Below are 20,880 nucleotides of genomic sequence, written 5' to 3'. Positions count from 1 at the left end.
GGGTGAAATCTATTCTTAATAGGCGGGACAAAATGTAAATGTGTGCTGTATGAGTTTCACTTGCTGCAGTTTATTAGCATAAACTGACGTGGGTGCAAAGCGTCCGTTCCAAACCCCGATGTACTCAAACTCTGCTTTACTACAAGTGCAACTGTGGGGTTTGTGGTTGTACAGTGACTTTTGACTTTCCATATTCAGATTGTCCACTGGCATTATTTGTGAAGTGCACGAATCAGTCAAGTATTAATCTTACCCTTGTGTTGACACTGAGATTTATGCTTAAGGAAGTTCAGTGTGTTAAAAGCTGAACCTTTCAAACTTCAGAAGTCAACTGGTAAGTTTAAAATACAGCATAAATGTTCATTATTCCCTTGACTATAAAGGAAACATTTCTGGTGCTATTATTAAGATGTATTTTTGAAATACTGGTTTGAAAATCTGCACAGCCTTTTCCCAGAATACTCCGTGAAACACAAGGGTGTTTTTTTATTTTTCTTATTACAACATTTTATGAGGAATAGTCTTTAGTTCCTGCTACATGATTTGTCCCAATTTGCCATGACAAGGCCTGTAACCCTTTAATACGTATTTTTGTATGTATCAATTTGTCATATTGTTCCTTGTCAAGACAAATGGTGGTGGTAACAATCTAAGGACACTGAAAGCTATGCCAAAGAAATCAAATTTAGATTTGATTTATTTAGTTTTAAAACCTTTGGATAATTAATAAATAAGCTTTTTCCAGACTCAGTTCTGTTTAGTTAGTACAGCTGCATTATGGATACTAATAATCGCTTTTCTTTAAACAAAGTTCATTTATCAGGATGCTTAACACATGGGCGGAGAGTTGATGCAATTTTTCACACAGTTTGTCAAAAATACCTAAATTAGAGTGTATAGTTTATGATAAAAGAATCCTGAATATATTTTGAGAAGGAGGGGTTAAGGAAAAAAATGTTCTTCATATAAATCTCTGCATATAACACCTATCATTTGATTTTGTTGCACACTATGAAATAACAAAAATAAGATCTGTAACATGTCTTCTCACTGGCACCAGAGCTTAATCTGTGACAACGAAGCATGGAAGCTAGATGTAGGGTGTTTTCCTGACCTTGAAGGTACTGTTATTCATGACTTGCCAGGAACACACAAGTCTGTCCCTTCTGCTGACCTTCAGCTATGCTCAGTAAATGTAACCATTTTTTCTCATGCTTTTTGCAAATCATTGCAGTTTAGCTTCTTAATTAAATGTAAATACTCCTCTATTACCGTCACCTTCCATTGGCTATTATTACAGAAGTTCCAATATAATGGGGTAGTGCAGATTCCTTGTGGGTTTCTGGAGAAGAAGCTGATGAGGGGCTTTGGTTTTTGTAAATAAATGTATTTACTTCTTCAGAATTGTATCCGTAATTTTCTCCTACATGTCCTGTCGCTGTACATGATGAAGATTGAAATGTACCATGTTTGGCTAAAACATGGTGATAATTTAGAAGCACAAATGGAACTTGTCCGGAGGATCTCACATCCATCACACGTTCACTTTCGGAGTCATGATCAAGCTTTCCAGTCATCTCATTGTTGTCCAGTTCATCTAGATTTGTAGCGTGGTGACTAATGTGCCCGTATTTGGGTTCTTTCATACAAATCCTTCTTGTCTGCTCATATACTGAGGGCATTGGCAGGAGGTGACTTAATTGTCCTATAGCTTTAGACTGAAAACATTCTGATTTTGGCAGCAAGGAGTTAGCTATTGAGTTTGAAAAAGAACTTTCGTTGTTGCTCATTTTTTCTGGTAGGTCTCTGTTAAAAGCTAACTTGTTTTCCTCTTTAATGAGGTGGTGAGGTGGCTGAATCCTGGTTTCTATTTTGTTGGGTTTCATGATGCCAGAATCATAAATCTCTTCTTTGTATCTGCTGCCTGGCATGGGTGCTGTGCAGCTTGTAAAGTTGTCAGATAGAGCATCTTGGCTGTATCTTCTGTTTGATATGGGCACTTGCAAGAAAGAGAAAACGTTAATTACTGACAATGAGTTCATATAATAGTTAGATGCTAACACTTTTTATGACTGAATTTTGACACCCATTTGGTTTGGGCCGGATCCAAGTCCCAGTGAAGATGTCAGAGACAATCCCATTTCCCTCAGTGTCTTTGGACAAGTCTCTTTAAGACTGTTGAAAAGTTAAAAAACCCCACACCAACCCATTCAGAAGGGCCAACAGTGTTCAACAATTCTGAAAAGGTTTTCCATGTGAAAAGCCCGTTTATTTATTTGACTGAATAATTTTAAAACACAAATTTAATATGGTTAAATTAGGGAAATTCAACAAAAGAAATATTTGGAAACGTGACCTGCTATCAAAAAGCTTGACCTTAAGTAAGCTCTTTTCAAAGATTTATCAAATGTTTTACCAAAGGATGGATAACATTTATTACATGTCAGTGATTCAATGATGAAAGTAAAGCAGAATTTATTCTTCCCATCACTCTGGAAGTGTATTGGGCACTCACCCTTGTAAGGAAAGAAGAGAGTGTGCAGTAATACAAACTGACACGTCACTATCTAATTCATGATACCTATTTGTGATATACATAATATCTAGCTTGTGTCACATTAAAGGCTGTGCTTTTTCTCTTTGAAAAACTAGCATCAGATATTAAAAATATCTATTGAAAAGCAACATAAATACTTATTGAGAAAGCTCCATCTCTGCTTTTAAGGTACTATCATTTAATAAAGCTGAATGTATAATATAAATGTAACATACACTGAGAATGTTTGTTTGAATATAGGAATACTAGACCGGATACGCATGGAATTCTTAAAGTGTTTCTTAATTAAATTGATTCTTAAATTTTCAGGAGAGTATGAACCAAGGATTTCTATTCAGGGTTTTCCTCTAAAATATATTGAGTGATCTTAGTTTTCACAAGTTTCTGCATGGTAGCTGAACTCTTGAAATAATTAGAATTGTTTTTATCATTTTCTGCTTTCTTTATGCAGCTTTTCCTTTTTGGACACTCCTGTCTACAAATAGTAAGAGAAAAAGCCACTGGTTTACTCCTATACAGTATAGCTAAATTTAGGCGAGTACTAATTCTTTGCACTGTTTTGTATGAACAGTTTGACAGTTATACTACTCCTCCAAGGCATATTTGAAAGTTTTATGTTAAAGGTTAAATGAGGCACTTAGCAAATTTCTCAAATTAAACCTAAACTCTATTTTGTGTTATGCTCGCTGAAAGCCCTGGACACCTAAATGCCTTTTGTAAAAGGGATTTTCTGTTTTTCTAAAAAATTTATTTAACGTCTTAAAGGTTTTGGAGTTCCCCTGTAGTGGTTGCTGACGTAACTGTACCCGCTAATAATTAAATACTCCCTGTGCTATAGTAGACTGGCAAAGCCTTCATGTATAACAGAGGAAGCAGAAATAGCTCAATTGTACTTCTTTTTATATGCAGAGCTTCATTAATTTCAGAGGGAGTCGCACCACATAATTAACACCAGAATTTAAACAGGAATCTGGATGCAATTTCTTCTTGATTGACCCAACATCCTCCTAGAAACAATAATGTTTCAAGTTATTCTTTTTAATTTTCATTTATATATTTTGTTCCAAGAAGTATATGCAGTCCTAAGTAAACTGAATTCTCATCAGCTGTTGAAAAATGGCCCTTTTAGATCACAAATCAAAACAGGGATTCAGCCACGTGCTTGAGTATAACTTGGAAAATTTACCAATGTAATTATACCACTCTAATTTTAGCACACATCTGGCATTTTTACTATGAATTAAGTATATGTGCTGAGAGTTACTGACATATAACTAAGAAGGTTTAACTAATCTGGTATATTTGTTCTAGTGTTTTTCCCACTTGAGACATCCATAGGAGTGATGGGTTTGTTCTCTTACTGCAGCATGGAGTATTGTTACTTTGTGGATCTAATCTCTTAACAAAAGATTGTCCCTTTCCGTTTTTAGAGCCCACACTTGTAAGAAGCTGAAGCATTGCAGCAGCTGGCCCCTGTCTTTTTATTGTCATTTTTGTCTTCTCAAATTCTGCTGGGCTGATGGCTGCCACCTTCATACCAAGAAGTAATTTGCATACTTGGAAATTTTGTTCTCAAACATGGTTCTCATCTCTTTTGCTGAGGAAGAAGGTAAGGGTCTGGTTAATTGTTTGCAGGCTTCCATTAAAGTTGTCGGCACATTTGTGGAGTCAGACTAGACAGTTAAGCAAGTCGTGTCTGCAGTGCAATGGAGCCCAGTCATTTTTGTCCACTTACATACAGAACAGTTACTGGAGCTAGGCTTAAATCTGCTTTTGTCTTCCTTTGCAGACAAAAGCCCAAGTATGCCTGGGGACAGACTCCTCCTGGGGAGTTTTTCATACAGAAGTTAATAGAAAGCTGACAACTGCTTTGTGTTGCTGTAGAAGGGCAGCACCCCAGGATTGCTTCCACCCATCTGGCATGTGGGTATTGCCAGAGTACCTGCCTCAGCAGGTGCGTGAGGATCTCCCATGCATTCTGTACTTTTCCAGTGCTGAAAACACATTACAGTCATTGAAGTCAGTGCATTAATTTGGGATGCTTTCTGGGCCACTGTTCTGCCAGAGCAATCCAGCTATGCCAAGCAAGGTAGATACACTGCACATCTAAGGTTGTGTGTCATACCAGAGTGATAACAGCTTTCTAGAAGGCCCTTTATACTTACTTACACTGCCTCCATTCCTAGCAGCCTACGGCTGCAACAGTGAACTTAAGTCCTTCAGGCATCATGTCTCCTAATTCTTGACAAGTAGCTCTGCTTTCCCACTGGCGCACAGGGTGCAACTTGGACAAGTTGAGGGAAAACCTGGAGATTAAGAGCCCCATCACCTGGAAGCCTGCTCAGATTTCAGCATCCAACCATCCAAGTGGGAACAGGAAGGCTCCTCTAGCAGGTATTGATCTTTTTTTAAAACATACCAAGTATTTTCATAGCTACAGTGTACTGCAGCAATCTTGCCCCTGTCAAGCTGAGTGCTGTGGTGAGGAGCGTTCCCTCCTCACCTTTAAATAGTGCAGTCAAAGATCAGATGGTGCTCAATGGGGAAAGATGCTTGCCCAAAAGGTATTTCATTCACAAACATGCCTTTCTGTACCAAGACATTAATAGGTACAGCTGCTCCTTGTTCTCTCATTGCCCCTATTGCACTAAAAATGAAAGAAAAGCAACTTGAAACCAGGTTAAAGCAAAGAAAGTCTGATACTCAGCACTGATCTTCATGCAAAAGGTATGCAGTCCTTATCAGCAGTTTTGTATCCTGTCTCTGAAAAACTTGTCTGTTCTTTAGGGCACAGCTGATCCCCTCTTCATGCATGCTTTGTCTTGCATAATTTTTCCTGGGCTTTCTGATCTACACTAACCTCAGAAGAGTGTACTGACAGTTACTGTGTTTTGAAACGATGATATAACAACACTTGGATGTTTACTTGTAGCCCATGATGTTTCAGTATGTTTCCTAATTCTTTGTGCAAAAGGACCTTCAGAGAAGAGCAATTACTCAGTCGCTTTGAGTTTTGCTGAAGACCAACAAGCAGAGCCACTGTACTGCTCAGGTCACATTGCAAAGGCATGCTGATATTCCTCTGTGTCAAAGAAGACAAAGATACAACAAGGTCTTACACTGTCCCTGCCCATGGAAAAGATATTTTTTCAGGTTAGCTCAATATCTGTGCTGTGTCCTGACCTGAACCCTAATTGCAAGTCATCTGAGGCGTGGGCTGATGTTGTCATCGCTATGGTCTACATTATTCACCCTCCAAAAACAGTAGTAAGACAACACGATCTTCAAGACCTCTTTGTCTCTAGTGGAATATACTTTTCAAAGAAGATGTCATCTATTTCTTCCAGTAGTCACTGGCTAAACTGGGACAGGGGGGTGATTTGGGGGAGGAAGATAGACCAGAGCTTTTTCACAGATTTTCTCAGTATTCTTCATCATTTCCTCAGTTTTGGCATAATCCGTGTCACTAAGCTTCACACAGATAGTACAGACTGGCCAACAGCATAACTTAATGAGAAGTGGGTGCTGTGGTACCTACACTAGTAATGTATCCGTTCAAGTGTACAAAGGAAAATTCCCTGACTATGAAGATGGTTGCTTCTTCTGAAGTGAGTTTCTTTTCTGATGACTAGGCCAGCTGGAAGAAAGTGGAAGCTTTGAAACCAGATTCTGAGGCAGCAGCATCTGATTTGCAGACAGTTTTATCTGCTACGTGCTTTTCCAGAGCTTTGATGGCTTGGCATGATCATCTTAAAATCTCTGATCTCTCCAAAAGAAGCTATTTTCCATAGAGAAAAATGTCTCTGGCCTACGGCATTTTTGGCAGATGCTGCTATGGATGTGATGTGGAATAGCCCTTGCATCCAATCCGGTTGCCAGATGTCATATTTGGCATTGTCTTTGGATTGAAGATAATGACACTAAGCAGATCCTCTCTCCTTTGAAGCTTACTGGCTGTCAGTTTTTCAATGAACCGCTAGAAAAAGCAGCAGTTGACAATGTAAGAAAGATCAGATGCCCCTTTCAATTCAAAGTAAAAAGTCACTTCCAAAGGTTCAAATTTCTCTTCTGCCACCAGCCTCAACAGAAGTATGACAAGGCTAATTCTACCTCAGGAGGAATCAAACTCTGAAACAATTAGATATAAATCCTCTTTGCAGCAGAGGCTCCATTTTTCTTTCCCCTCTTATAACACTTGAGTGTGAACTCACGCAATGACCTCTGACCAGGCCTGAGTTTGACCATATTCTTTTTTCCTTCCTGAACAGTAAAATTGTTAAGTGCTTTTGCAGGCAATTAATTATACCAAGTCAGTTTTCATCAAATGCCCAGTAGCTAAACATCCGTTAAATACATCTGTGCTCAAAAGAGAACCCACATATTCTGATGTAAGCAACAATATCTGAGGTAGAACAAGAATAAAGAATCACTGGTATCACAGTTCCATTTTCCTGTTCATGAGGAAATTGAAAAATACCAACAGTTGCTTGCAGGTTTTTGTTGGGACTTTTTTTTTACCCTAACATATTTAACACTATTGCTATGGAATCCTTCTGACTTAATATATTTACTAGGAGTTATCTGCCTATATCAACCGACCGATGGTAAATTGCTTGTCTGCTGCTATGGTTGCTAGGCTTTTCTGGCAAATGTTATGGCCACAATCAATTTTACAGACTGTTCTCTGAACAGGCTGTTCTTTCCACATCCATTCTCAGTGTTCTGAGGGCACCCTCTGACCAGGAAGGGATGGATGTACTTTCTCAGTCAGTCTCATAGCGTCTGTTAGTCTGTAAGCAGAGAAGAAAAGCTGGGCTGACTTCTGTACACCTAGAATAGCTTTGTTCCTTCAGACTTACTGGGTTCTGCAGGATTTACTTCAGTCTTTATACTCATCCTCAAAAGATGTAGCTTTTTTTCCTTTTCCACTAAAATGCAACATCTTTAGAAAGGACAAAACCATTTCCTATTTTTGGTCTAAAGCTACTCCTTTTCAGCCCTGCCCACAACAGCGACAAAAGGAAGCCAGCACATCAGAGGAGCATGAGCTCAGAAAAAGCATTTAACCTGCACTGGGCTGTAAGAAGAGCTTCAGTCTTGTTCATATTCAACCTAAACACAGAACAGCAAAATAAAATGCTACAGTCAGCTAGGTCAGGTCAAATGGTCCTGTGAAGGACAAAATCCTGGGAAGAACTTACTTGCTGCTCTGTTGGAGACACGTTCAACGTCTGATACCATCTTCTGTCTGATGTAGCAAGCTCAGCTTTTAACATCTGCAGATATTCCCTTCAGATCTAGGATATCTAATTTCATGTCCCTACATGAATAAATGCTTAGTTTCTGGTACTCAATAACCCTGAGCCTATCTTTTCCAGATTTTTTATTTTAAATTTCCACTACTGTTTCCTCTGTCCCATCCTCAATGAAGCTAGAAGTGTTTCCATATAACTTTATAACCGTATAATGTCAACGTAATTTATAACCGTAATATGTCAACCAGTCAGTCCTCATCACTGATTTTAACTAACCAAAATGATGTATGCAGATAGATGTAAACATATATAAGATCTAAGGATAAGAGTGTATCTTGAGCTTGTTTGCATTTAGTTACTTTATAGCTTTGCAAGGCTGTTTCCTATAGGTTGCCACCTCAAAGAAGTCAATGTCTTCAGTGCTTCCTTCAAAGCATTTGAGCTGAGCATCTGTGTAGAGAGATAATGCAGCTGACTGGGGAGAAGCACAGAAGACATTTTTGAATAAAGCAGGAGACAGTGCATTTCATTTACTCATTCACTGTAATAGCTGTAAGGTAAAGACATTCAGAATGGCTTCTTACTCAGAAAGGACAACCTTCAATTTTTATGGAAATAGATCACGTTTATTTTAATTGCTGTATGCGAGCTGAAGTACAACAGAAGTTGTTTCTTTCTGACTTCAGCAATGACTTACCTGAGCAATTCCCCTAAATAACTCTGATATACTGCAAAATATGAGGGTAGGTTGTGCCAGTATCGAAGGAGACAGTATCTCTGCCCTGTTCTAAAAGTGATTCTCATGAAAAAAATTTTGCAAGTAATGCTTTAATAATATTCCTAATCAAGTGCTAATGGTAATGGGAAGAGAGATGAACATGTGAATACTATAAACATAGTGGTTGTTACACTTCACTGTTCCTGATTTTTTGTATTTCCTAAATACCTTGTAATTCCTGTTTTCAAACTGCAATTACAAATCTTCCCCAGACACCCCACAGCTTTGCTTTTCTTTTTTTCTTTTTCTACAGTGACACCCACCTTCATAACTCTGTGCAAGATTGTGTCGAAGGATATTCACTGGCTGCTCAGGAAGATTTTTGGATGGTGACTGGCTGTTGGGTACCAAGGAGTTGGCGTAATGCCACTGGCATTCTCCATTTGTCTGCAGCGTACTCAAGAAAAATCGAGCAACTTCACAAGGTGCTCCTTGAGACTGCCCAAACTTTGAAGGCAGCATTTGCTTTTTGCTACTGAAGACATGAGAATCTACAGGGAAGTGTCCATAATGGTAAGAGAAAGGCAAGCTATATGACGGGGCATATAAAAGTTCACTGTTTTCTGAATGGAAGTTTTGTTCTTGAATGGTGGCAGCATTCACTGCAGGGCTGGATCGCCAGTTTCCCACCTGGCTGCATTCCAGTTTGTCTGTTTGGAATGAGCTGTATTGCTGGGGGAAATAAAATAAAATAAAATAAAAAGAAATAAAAAAAAAAAAAAAAGGAAGGGAAGAGAGTTAAATGACTAACTTTTATATGAAACCACATAACATATCATACAGGCACCCAGAGCTGGGCCTCCTTGAACTGTGATCTCACTGGCTAAAGGGACTGGCATACCAGCGCATTTAAAGTTCCTTGTCTTCATGATAACTTTACCTTCACTTAACATGGGAACAGAAAACTATTTTGTCATCCTAATATTAAGGGTTTATTTCATAATTTTTCCAGTTTGATTTTAGCTAGTAAGTGTAGGCAGTTTTAAATACCTGAGGGCAGATGTTCGTTGCAAAGCACTGGAATTCACTGATAAATGGGGTAGCAGACCATGAATATGAGTTTGTATATGTTGGCATGTCGAGCTTTAGAATGGCAAGAAGACAAAATCTGTCCTTTGCATGACCTATCGCAATGATTTTCTCTTCCCACTCTCTCCCACCCTCTTCTCCAGACTCCAAATCCTTTTTGGGCTCTCACTGTCCCGAATGCAGTGTATGTGCTAGATGCAGTCAGTGCTGTTTGAAGGTAACAGTAGCCCCTTCCAGCAATAGTCTCAGAATGTGTCATTGTGGGTGTTGGTCTCACCAGCCCAGTTTTATAGACAAGCTCCATTGTTTCCTTTCACATCTGGTTCTAGCTCACCCAGTGATAGTGAGAGATACTCCAAATCCCACTCCAGTGCTCTGTCAGCTAGGATTCATTCTTGTGATGCATTTTCCAGCATAAGGAAACTGCTAATACCTATGTGACATTAAGAACTCTGCATATCAACAGTGAATGAGGTGCATTCTAAACCAGCCCAAATTTTCACAACACAGCTATTCTTAGTACATGTTTTTATTCTTTTTACCAAGAAAGCATGTTGTTTGTTAAGTACTTTACATACTCCATATCCAAAAGGTTTTGTGTTTGCATCACTCGCCAGAGTTGGTTTGTACTACTTGTGCTGTCCACCTCAAGAACAAAAGGGTCTAATTGCATTCCAGCCTAACAAGGGAGCTCCTGCGGCAGAGTGTACTATAGTCAGTTTTACAGTAAGTTCAGTTCTGGATGATCTCTGTCCTGTCCCAAGCACTCTATGACAACAATTGGTAAGTAAATACTGCTGAAAAAGTTACCTGTTGTGGGTAAGGCGTTGTTCTGAGTTTTGCCTTCATTTTATTACTTTTGGGTTTTACTATTTTCCTTGTTTCCTGCGAGGTAGATACTGAGTTTCTGCATGAAAACTGTGACTTAGAAATAGTAACCTGGTCCAGTGACAACTGAAGTTCCTTATACTCAATATCTCTGCAAAAGAAAAGTCCGATAAAATACATACTCAAACATACCACACAAACACAAAATAGCTCCTTTGAAAATACATGTTAGCTTTGACAGTGTTTTCATTTTCATTCTTCCAAGATTTTCACTGAGTCTGTAGTGCAAGTCTGGGGATGTCAGCAAGCAGTGAATCTTATGATCTGACCCAGTCCCCACTCAAGTCTTTCACAAATGTTCCACTGGGAACTGTGTTAACATCTTTGTACGAAGTGTCCCCACTCTCTGAACCTAAACTGTGCGAACTTCTTAGCCTTCTGTGGCACCCTGCAGTTCAGAATCGTATCCATGTCAGCTGACAGAAAGGCACCGATCAATTCATCTGTCTCCTCCTCAATCAGGAATTGGTCTCTGCCCTGGCTCTCACAATTAGCCCTAAGGAAAGGAAAAGGAGCAATGTTCCTCTCCTGTCAGCACGATGTGCTTTTAACTAGACCACATGAGCTGCAATGTTGTTTTTATGACAGTCTCTAGACTTTCATTTCTCCTCTGTTCTGTTCAGTTTTATTTGCTCCACAGACAGGGCAGATCTTTATACAAAAGAAGTTAAAAACCAAATCAAGAACACACTGTGGATCATATTTTGAAACAATTAATTGATAACGTTCTGATGGTTGAACATTTTCCTCTGGTTTTCTCAGTAGCAACAGTGGAATATATTTTTTAAAGGATAACTAGAAAAAAACTATTCTCTCTCAATTTCTATCTAGAACTCATTTCTATCACTTTTTGATGATGAATAACCTGGAAGTAAATTCAAGTTGAGAATATGCTGTTACATCCCTGGCACGGTGTCCTTCTTTTTACTCAAATCACTTGCCCCAACTCATGATACTCAACCAGATTGCAGGACTGAGTCTTTCCTTCATGCTGCTGGCTCTTAAATCTGTACAGGAACGAGGGCAGCATTAGCCAGTGTATCTAGGGGTCAGTACCTGCTTCAAGTAGCTTAAGGGAACACTCTGTGGTTCCTCAGCTCACACAGTTTAGATCCCTAAGTCAGGTATCAGTGATAACATTGTAATATGCAAACACACATGATCCTACCACACATCATGCAAACACATCTTATTTTCAATCCAGATTTGAAATGGACCCATCTAGACAAAAGAAAAGAGTGTATAGTTCCCTGCTTTTTTGCACTATTCAACAAAAGGGAGCGGGCACACCCCCTCCCCTATTATCTCTTCAGTCACATGTTTCACTATTACTTATCCCTCTTATTCATTATAGATTGCTGTCTCAGGTTTATATGAAGATCGGAATTTTGTAACGCCTTCATGACTTGAACTAGAATTCATAAACTGCAGATCCAAACTGCTGTATGTTCTGCAGCTCAGTGGGAGCTACTTGCCATTGTAAGAATGTAGTTTTGCCCTGAGTAACTGTGCAGCCCAAGGCAAGTGAGGGAATCCTTGGTGATTCACCTGTCCCTCAAAGGTGGAGTGCTTCCTACCGTGTCTCTGTCTCCCAAAATGACGCTGTGACCTCTGCTGGGTAGCAGTAGTTTTCACTGGACAGGCCCAGTGCAGTTCTGCTGCTAATTACAGAACTGGGGTCCAGGCCTAACGCAAATGGCTACCAGTGTAATTACATTCAAGCATATGGCATACAAGGCAACCATCAGTAATACTAGTTCTTTTCAGCTCAGGAGGGAGGATATGAGAGAAAAGTGGCTGTAACATGCAAGCACAGAATGATACTGGAAGGCACAAGTAAAACAAACTCAAGGATTTAATTAGTAATGAATCAATTACTGATAACACATAATGGTACAAAGTATTTTGACTTACGTAAGGACATAATTGACACTCACTATGCAGTGAGGCCGTGATGAACGGCTGTTATGCACAATAGTAGCATAGCTCTGTACCCAAACCCAGCCTCCATGCTTGGACAGTAGTCGATAGTACTTGGTTGTGACTTGGCCTTTCACCAGCACTGTGAATACGATAAAAAAAAAAAAAAGCATTTCACATTGCTTGGACTTGTGATCGCTTCCTGGAGAGATGTATTTGCAAGGCAGGGACTTTTCTCCCTCCTTCCCCTCCCTTAAACTTCCTCTTCTTCCCACCAAACTTTAAACAACCCCCTTATAAAGGTGGCTGTCCTGCCCTTTACATAGTTTCACAAGGTCACATTATTGTTTACAAATAGTACATTGCAAACTATTAAGGTTTGTCTTCCTTCTTTTCCAGTTCACCCTTCTTTCTTATGCTTACATTCTGCAAAAACAATTACTGTTTCTGATCTTCTAACTGCAAAAGAAAGGTTCAAGACAGAAAAAATATTTTGAAGCAGATGCAACTAGCTTGAATTTTTTCCAGCACATTTGGAAGCACTTTTGTCAATCATAGCTTGATAGATTATTGTGTATTTTGCAATGTATTTCATGCTATGATGCTTTTTCCTCTGTAAGCTCTACATTTTAAAGGTTGATGTAAAAGGGTAAAATTCAAATGCTATTTGGTTCTTAAGCACACAAATAAAGACAAGGACAGAGAGGTGGACTAGTTATCTGATAGTTTTCACTAGAAACATAATCCTCTATACACCGGTTTGGATTTTCTGTGAACAAAGATGTTTTGGCACAAGGCTATGCTACAATAGGAATTGTGCAGCGTCTCTAAATATTTAACCTAGCCACAAATATTCCTGCTTCAGTGCCAGGCATTTGTCTAATGATTCACTAGAAGCTAACGCTCAGTCTTCAAAGGTGGTTCTTCTCCTGTGTGACCCTGGAGCATTCCTCTAGGAAACTCGATAGTCTTACTTTTCTATACAATCAGTTATTCATTTTAAATTAGGAAATAAGCTGCTGAGCTTGCTACATAAATGATGCCCAAAAAAAGTGATAAATAGCAGCAATTCCTTTATATAATACATGATTAAGAAATGGAATTGCTGCTTGCAAATGTAGGGCTTGTACTAGACAACTTAGTAGCAAAGCACACTGTAATTTTGTTCTCCCATTGTACATGCTTGGTGCAGAAGCAGATACATAATAAGGAAATAGAACAACAGCTTTCTCTTTCAGCCAACTCTAGTAGAGCAAACGAACACTTGAATTGAAAATATATGGCCTTATAATTAGTGTTCATAGAAGATTTTTCTCACAGGGAGGGCATCCAATATTAAGTTGGGAACTAAAGAGTGCATGATCTTTGGGGGATTTTTCACTGTTTGGTAATTAACTATATGGCTATCAGTCATCACTGTGGTTGACTTTTTTTTTTGTTCAGTTGTTATTTGGGCGAGTAGTGGTTTGTAATTTCAATAGTAATCAGAGACCACAATAATGTGAATAATATGAATTGCCCAATGCAAGACTGACAAATAGAAGAACAAGAGTTCTTGTTCTTGCTGAAAGGTCTTCTAAGTCTGTAACATATAGATCAACCCTCTGGGCTGCTTACTCTCCTGTCCATCTGGGCACATCACAACATACTTAAACTTTTCTTCAAATCCATTTAAACTCCCTAAGAAAATCAGGCTCTTACAAAATGGCTATAGACAGATCTTTCTGGAAGTGTCAGTCCTCCCTCCATTACAGGATATGGTATCCATTTGTTCAGAAAGCAACAAGATAAAAACCAGCATCTTGCAAGACATTCAAAAACCCATCCTCGCTGACATCAAGCCACTACTATTTAGAGTTTGAAGTCTCTCTTGATAGCTTTTTGCCTCGTTCTTGCTGGTGTCCTTTTTCATGCCAGCATTTCTAAATGGAATACTCTATAGGGTAGATGTGTGCATATGTACAGATATTTAAGAAAAACATGAGGAATACGTGTGTAAGTATGTAAACACACCTACAAAATATAAAGGCATGTGTACTCTTTATGTGCTGTGTATCACTCCAAGGTAAAGGTCTTGCAGTTGCTACTCAAAGATTCCGTGTAACAATGCCAAATAAGCCTGTTCTAAAAATATTTGTAATAATGGCAGCTATATGCCATGGAATCACTATATTTCTTGTTGTTCTATAATCCAAATGGTCCAGTTCTGGGAAATGATGCTTACATTGTGGCCTAGATAGCTAACAGATATTTTTCATAAAGTGGTCTAGGCTTTTCATAATTAAGACTTCGTGCTAGTTTAATGGTCAGGTTTTCCTTTAATCCAAAATGCCTTGCTACTCAGTCTTCCAAAATAGAAATCAGTGCTGTGATGGATTGCTAGCTATAACAAAGTTCTTCTGTGTGCTTTGGGACTAGCTTTGACTTTCTCTCTCTCTCTCACCAATTTTTTCGAAATCCCTGTTTTAGCTCTCCAGTTAAGGCAGTACTTTAAAAGATGTGAAAACCACTGATGACTACAGTTTTCAGCTTTTCTTCCTAATTATATGGATAAACCAATATTTCTCCTGGGATGGGGGAGGACTCCATGTCTCCTGCATTTTTAGCAATCTGAGGAAAGTCTGACCTTGGCTAGGGGATAGTAGCTGTGATACAGTAAATGAGGTCAATTTCCTTTTGGCTCTGTGTTAAATTACCCTGTTTGATGCTGATTGGGAAACCTCAGAAATGGGAGTGAGGTAAATCCACTACCAAGACAATCTGTGCAGGCTCAGGCTTCTTGGTGGCCTCTGCTGCAATCAAACCGGGAGGATTCAGTGGCTTTAGCCTTGGCTCTTGGATGTGCCATTTGTAACTGGGTGTTCCGCCGTTGTGGTTCCCTCCTGGTTTAGCAGGCAATCTGAAAAAGGCACTGGGCTGGCTGGGCTGGTCCTTCTGGTCTGTCATAGATGGCTATTTTAAAAGGTTCCAGCAGGCTCACAGGCATGTGGCTGGGAGTTCCTAGCCTGCACTTAAGGGTACCACTAAGTGAAATGGACCTCTTGGTTCCTCACTCACAGCGGTTATTGGTTTAGCTTCCCTGGCGCACATAACCCAGTGTGTCATCGGTCCAGCCCTCCAGCAGCACGGTCAATGGACCGTGCCCTAGCAAATTCGACAGTTCTTTTGCCCTCTTAAAGCCTAGTGCAGCTCTGACAGAAGGTTTAATTGCTGGGGGAGCAAAAGTAGACTCAGTGCTGCAGACAGAGTGTAAACTGTGCTCTGCTATAGGATAGATTCTATAAATACATAGGTTGACTTCCAGGAAGCAGCAAAACTGTTTGGTGATGACATCAGCTGGGCCCAGGGCTTGCCTTGCCAAGGCATAGAGATGTGGCTTTTGTAAGAGTTTATGTGGGAAAAGCAATGACGTTACAACATGTGGAATGCACAAAGTCCTCCTCACAGAGAAAGGATGGTGCAAATGAAGTGATTTCTCTGAGGCCAGAAAAATATTTTGCATATACTGGAACAAAGGAATATTTTGTCTGTATTGGAGCAGCTTCTCTATCCTGTCTTTTAGAATGCAAGATCCTTAGGCAGGGACTCACTATATGTGTGGCCGCATTTTCCCAGCTGCAGAACACAATGTATATCGATGGTGCTATAGAAATAAATAAAACTAGTTCAAATGCAAGTAGTTTTTTCATATAGCTGGAAGCTAATCAAATATTTAAAACAGGAAACACTTGGCTGCCAGCACACCTTAGGCAGATATTCACTTCTATGTTTTCCTCAGTCCGGTGTTCTTGTTATAGCACTTCTAACTTGTTCTCCTCACTGTTTCCTTTGTTTTGTTCTCTCTGCTGCCTAACTTAAAGTTCAGTTCCTTTAGGTCTTCAGTTTGGGATTTTATTTTTTTCCCCTTTGAAAAAGCAATTTGTTACCCTAGGTTAGGGTTGCCTTTTTTTTTCTTTTTTTTTTTTTTTCTTAATACCCTTATTGGGTGTAAGATGTTTCTCTCCAGATTTCTTCATCAGATGACACTTAATCATTAGATTGCTTTATAGAATGGTACGTCAAACTTGCCAGCCTTTTACTGTTCATGTTCCTAAGACATTTACTGATGGATGGTGGGGGAGTTATAACAGTGCTCCCCAGAGGAAGTTTGCACACTTTACATCTGTTTTAGTAATTCCTATTACTTGGTATTCTAACCATGATTCTGCACTGTTCCCACTGTTGCCCAAGCATTAGCCATTATTTTTTGCTTCTTGGCATTCATTGGCTTTGACGCTTTCATTAATTTCTATGCATATGTCTTGCATTTTTATTCTGTTTTTAAATTTTACATTACCTTTGTGATTCAGATACAGTATCTAGAGAACTGCTTTTAATTATTCTGTTTGGTTGAGGGGTTTTTTTGTCTCTTTATCTAAAATTCCAGTCATACATAGATCAAATCAGCAGCCAAAGTACAAGTCTTTTACCACACGCACAGAATTATCTATCACTCTGCTCTAAAACAGAGAACTGTTTTTCAGAGATGATTGTGGCTATAACGGCATCATCTCTATACTGGTTGACATAGGTATTTCAAATAGTCTTGTGAAAATAGTGAGTGATATTTTGTACAGGTCAAAAGTCAAATCCAAATGCAGACATTAACACTACAAAGAGGATGCCCCCAACAGGACATTACCATGTATCCTGGTCATTCTAGTTTTTAGTTTGCAATGGCCCAGAATATTCAACAGTGTTTTGGTAAATATGAACTCACTGCAAAGATCACATTCTGCTTTCCAGGTGTAACACTCACTGCCATCAACAGAACTCAGCACTTGGAGTTTCAGCACTGACTTAAGAAATACAGTTACAACCTCCTTTATAGTCCAGATCCTTATGCATAGCACATAGTAAGGTGAAGAACTGACTGCTTTCTCCTTCAGCAAGCCTGAAAGAAGGATTTTACTCTGGCTGCTTTCAGCGTACAGGAGCAATCTGGAAAAAAATTCACTGACATTGATTTTTGGATGTCATCTTTGCGTCATATGGGCTGCAGCACAGTGTGCCAAATCCAGAGTTCAACTATTCCTTCAATTTGCTTCTCAAATTAATGTGCTACTGAATGAACTGCTTCCCAAATCCAGATGTCTGAAGATATGATTAGTGTCTCCTTTGGAAGATGGGGAATTATTAGATGTATAATATTTTTTTCCTGACACTCCATTGTCCAAACCTCATCCACATGCTATTAATGAACATTCATCTAAAGATTTTTTTTGGGTTTGCATTCACTTCAAACATGGGATGATTATGATTAACATATTTCAGAGGAATGGAGAGCTGTTGCATAACGTTTCTCTTAACAACAGAGGCTAGTAAAGTTCAGATTTTCCCTCTGACTCACTCACTCTTTTGCTTTTCTCCTTTCAGGAGTTCACGGCCCAGAATCAAGTCCCAATTTTCAAAAGAGCCTAGGTGCTTTAAGCAGAAAGATGAAAGTGGCCAGGCATGGTTTTTTTCAGAAGCACAGCATATTGAGTATCTAGCTTATTAGCAGAACTACCGGTTTCCTTAACTGATAGCCAAGCACTTTTGAAAAATCTATCTTGTCAAGATTTTGAAAGCTTTCTCTATTTTCCAGCATAGGACTTGTTGTCTGCAAAACTTCTCACTCTACTTAATAAATTTCATTCTAGCTTTCTTTTTACTTACACAGATGATGAGCATATCGTAAATGGAACACATCACAGCCATGAACATGGTGGTAGAGGGTTTTTTCTATGAGATCTTGGGGCTCATATCCAGTCAATTCAGTCACCCTGGAAAAGGAAGATTCTATAATACGCAGAATCTCTAGGAATATTCAGTTTCATTAACGTAACATTTGTGCCAACAAATCAGGTGCCTCTAAAAACTGCAGAACAAAATGTTAGTTTTGGAAGCAGAAACCTCATCTTTATAAGAAAATAAACCCTCTCAACCCAGCTGAAGCAAGGTGCAGCCATTCCTTGGCCAGCCTTACACGCAGGCAGGAAAAAGAGTTCTGTTACTTATTTCCACTTTGGGCTTTTGCCACTGCCATGCATGATCCTTTGCACAAAGATCCAGTCGAGGAGCCATTCATAAAGCAATAAAACTACTCTTGTGTACTGCTGACACATTTTCATTTGCTTTTGCAAACATACAAGTGTAGCATGTGTATCAGTCCATAGAAGCTGTGATCATGGTCCATAAATAAATTCAGGCTAACACTTGACAGAAGAAGAAGCAGGAGATTGTTGCAGCTAAAAATGGGGAAAGTCAAGGAGCTATGAAGATCACAAGCTAAGAAAAGGAAGGCTGAAGCTAAACTTCAGAAAAACATTCTCACATGATGAGAAGTAGAATAATGGAACAAACTTGAAAAAGCAGCATCTCTGCAGATGTTAAAGAGCCAGACTACACTGGTCAGACCTACACTGGGTCAGACCTGAAGAGTCAAATTTCATGGTTCAAAATGGACTTTTGTTTATTTAGCATAGTTGCTGGAGAACAAAAATCCTTAAAGTACATTGTGCAACCCAGCCATAATGTGGCTTGTTCACCTAGTGTTGCTGGGGGTGTTTTATGCTGTCCTGAGCTTTCTTCACCTAAAAAGGTAGAACACGGGTACCATACAAAGGCATGTGTAGCTTAACAAGCAATACAGTCCATTAGCAGGCAGTCTGTAGAATAAAATTGTTACTGCTGAGGATCTACTTCTGCAGCAGCAGATGCATCTGCCTGTTTTAGTTTCAGGACTTTTACTTGGGACTAGCTCTAGTCTAGGCCTGTGGACTGAAAGCTTTCTAACAACTGGAGTGCCTTTGGCATGATTTTGGAGGTTGTCCTCCAGTTTATATTAATCCAGAAGGAACCCAGTTCACATGCCTAAGGCTTCTTCATGACATGAACTGCAGTGCAATGAGTGGGGGTGGTCAGGACATTCACGTCAAGAAGATACTTCTGGTCTGGACTTCAACACTAATGAGGACACACTGTATCAGAGAATAACACAGTCATATCTACAGAAATTAATACAGGGGTCTCAATCAACATGTGTTGGGATGAGGGGGGGAGTGTTGCAGATAATGTAAACTTTGATTACTTTTTTTTTCTTTTGTAACTATTACGTATCTTCTTTACTCATACCCTAACTTGGCAATCATGCGGATCCCACAGAGACTGGGGACTTTACATTCTACTTGAGAGAGTGTCAGGTGGTGGGATTTTCTGAAGGAAATCAGAAAAACAACAATAAAAAAGCCTTCATGGTCTGATTTATTATAAATACCGTACAAATACATCCATATTTCCCCTAGCTATGCCTTCATGTGGGAGAATCTTGCATGCCTTTGCCTCAGTCAGGGACTGCCAGCGTGTAGTGAGCGTGTGTCCCTTTCTGCAGGACGATATGTGAACATATGCCTGCGTTTCTCCTCTGCAGTGTGCACTGTCCCTCCTGGTTTACAATTCTAGAGGCCCAAATTCTCGCTTAAGCCTATCAGCATGGTGAAATACTGGTGAAAGATCCTGTTCAGGTTTCAGTGCCCTTTCTGACTTCAGTGCAATTAAAACAAGGGTGGCAGTTTCATCCTGCTCACTTAATTGGAAAGTACAGGAACAGATAATCCAAACCCAAGCAAAATGCCCCAAACCTAAGCCACATGTTAATTTTTCTCGAGATGCAGCCTCACTTTGAAGCTGGTCTTCTCATGGGCCAAAATCCCATCATTAGCAGTTACTAGGACACCCAAACTTTTGAAAAGTTTGAATCTGGAAATAAACTTAGCCGCTTGACTTAACCTTGACACCAAACCAACTCCTCAATAAGCCACTGTAGGGAGCTTGGGCTCTGAACTTTGTTCTTTGCTGTGACCAACACACGGAAGGAAACAGAGCTTGCCCCATAATCAGTTCTGCCCTCTAGAGTTCTTTAAAGCCTTTGTAAACCATGTGGCAGTGAATGCACAGGCTGCACCAGGAATGTCAGAACCAACAGATCCCGCCTCCTTTTTCTGGTGACCTTGATAAATGAACTCTTGCATGTTTCACTTTGTATCAAGTACCTAGAAAGGCTTATTTAACTGCTCCTTCCTATGGCTTTCAGACTGGCCTGTCTTCTGTGACTGCTACCTCCAAAGATCTAGCAATACTTTTCCTTGTATGGATACCAGAAGCAAGCCTGAAAACGGTTTTGTCTTATTCCTAATGTGTCCCTACTCTGAGCAAATGTAATTTGGTTTGCTCAGCTGGGAGAGCAAAGGGCTTTGGTAATGCTTATTACCCCTGGTTGTCCTGTGTGTGGATGACACCCATCTGCTCATTGGTAAACACAACTCTGCAACAGTACTGGTCCTATCTGTGCTCCTGTCAACACCTCTGGTTATACTGTCTCCTTTGAAGACACTTATGTCTCCAGGCAGTTCCTTTTAGGCATATAATTTCCT

The 20,880-nt window shown here is 39.6% G+C and overlaps 1 protein-coding gene across 1 annotated transcript in view; it reads right to left on the bottom strand.

The window, feature by feature from the left end:
* Positions 1-1,274: 1,274 nt before the first annotated feature.
* Positions 1,275-20,880, bottom strand: part of SIM2 (SIM bHLH transcription factor 2) — a 58,932-nt gene continuing 39,326 nt past the window's right edge. Inside the window, exons 7-11 of the mRNA XM_056329956.1 lie at positions 18,125-18,231; positions 12,422-12,569; positions 10,430-10,598; positions 8,854-9,262; positions 1,275-1,999 (exon numbers count right to left, since the gene is read on the bottom strand). Coding sequence (XP_056185931.1) covers positions 1,275-1,999; positions 8,854-9,262; positions 10,430-10,598; positions 12,422-12,569; positions 18,125-18,231 — 1,558 coding nt within the window. The remainder of the gene's footprint in view (positions 2,000-8,853; positions 9,263-10,429; positions 10,599-12,421; positions 12,570-18,124; positions 18,232-20,880) is intronic.

Source organism: Falco biarmicus, chromosome 2 (assembly GCF_023638135.1).
Source record: "Falco biarmicus isolate bFalBia1 chromosome 2, bFalBia1.pri, whole genome shotgun sequence".
Lineage (NCBI taxonomy): Eukaryota > Metazoa > Chordata > Aves > Falconiformes > Falconidae > Falco > Falco biarmicus.
This window is presented reverse-complemented; position numbering and strand designations above follow the sequence as displayed.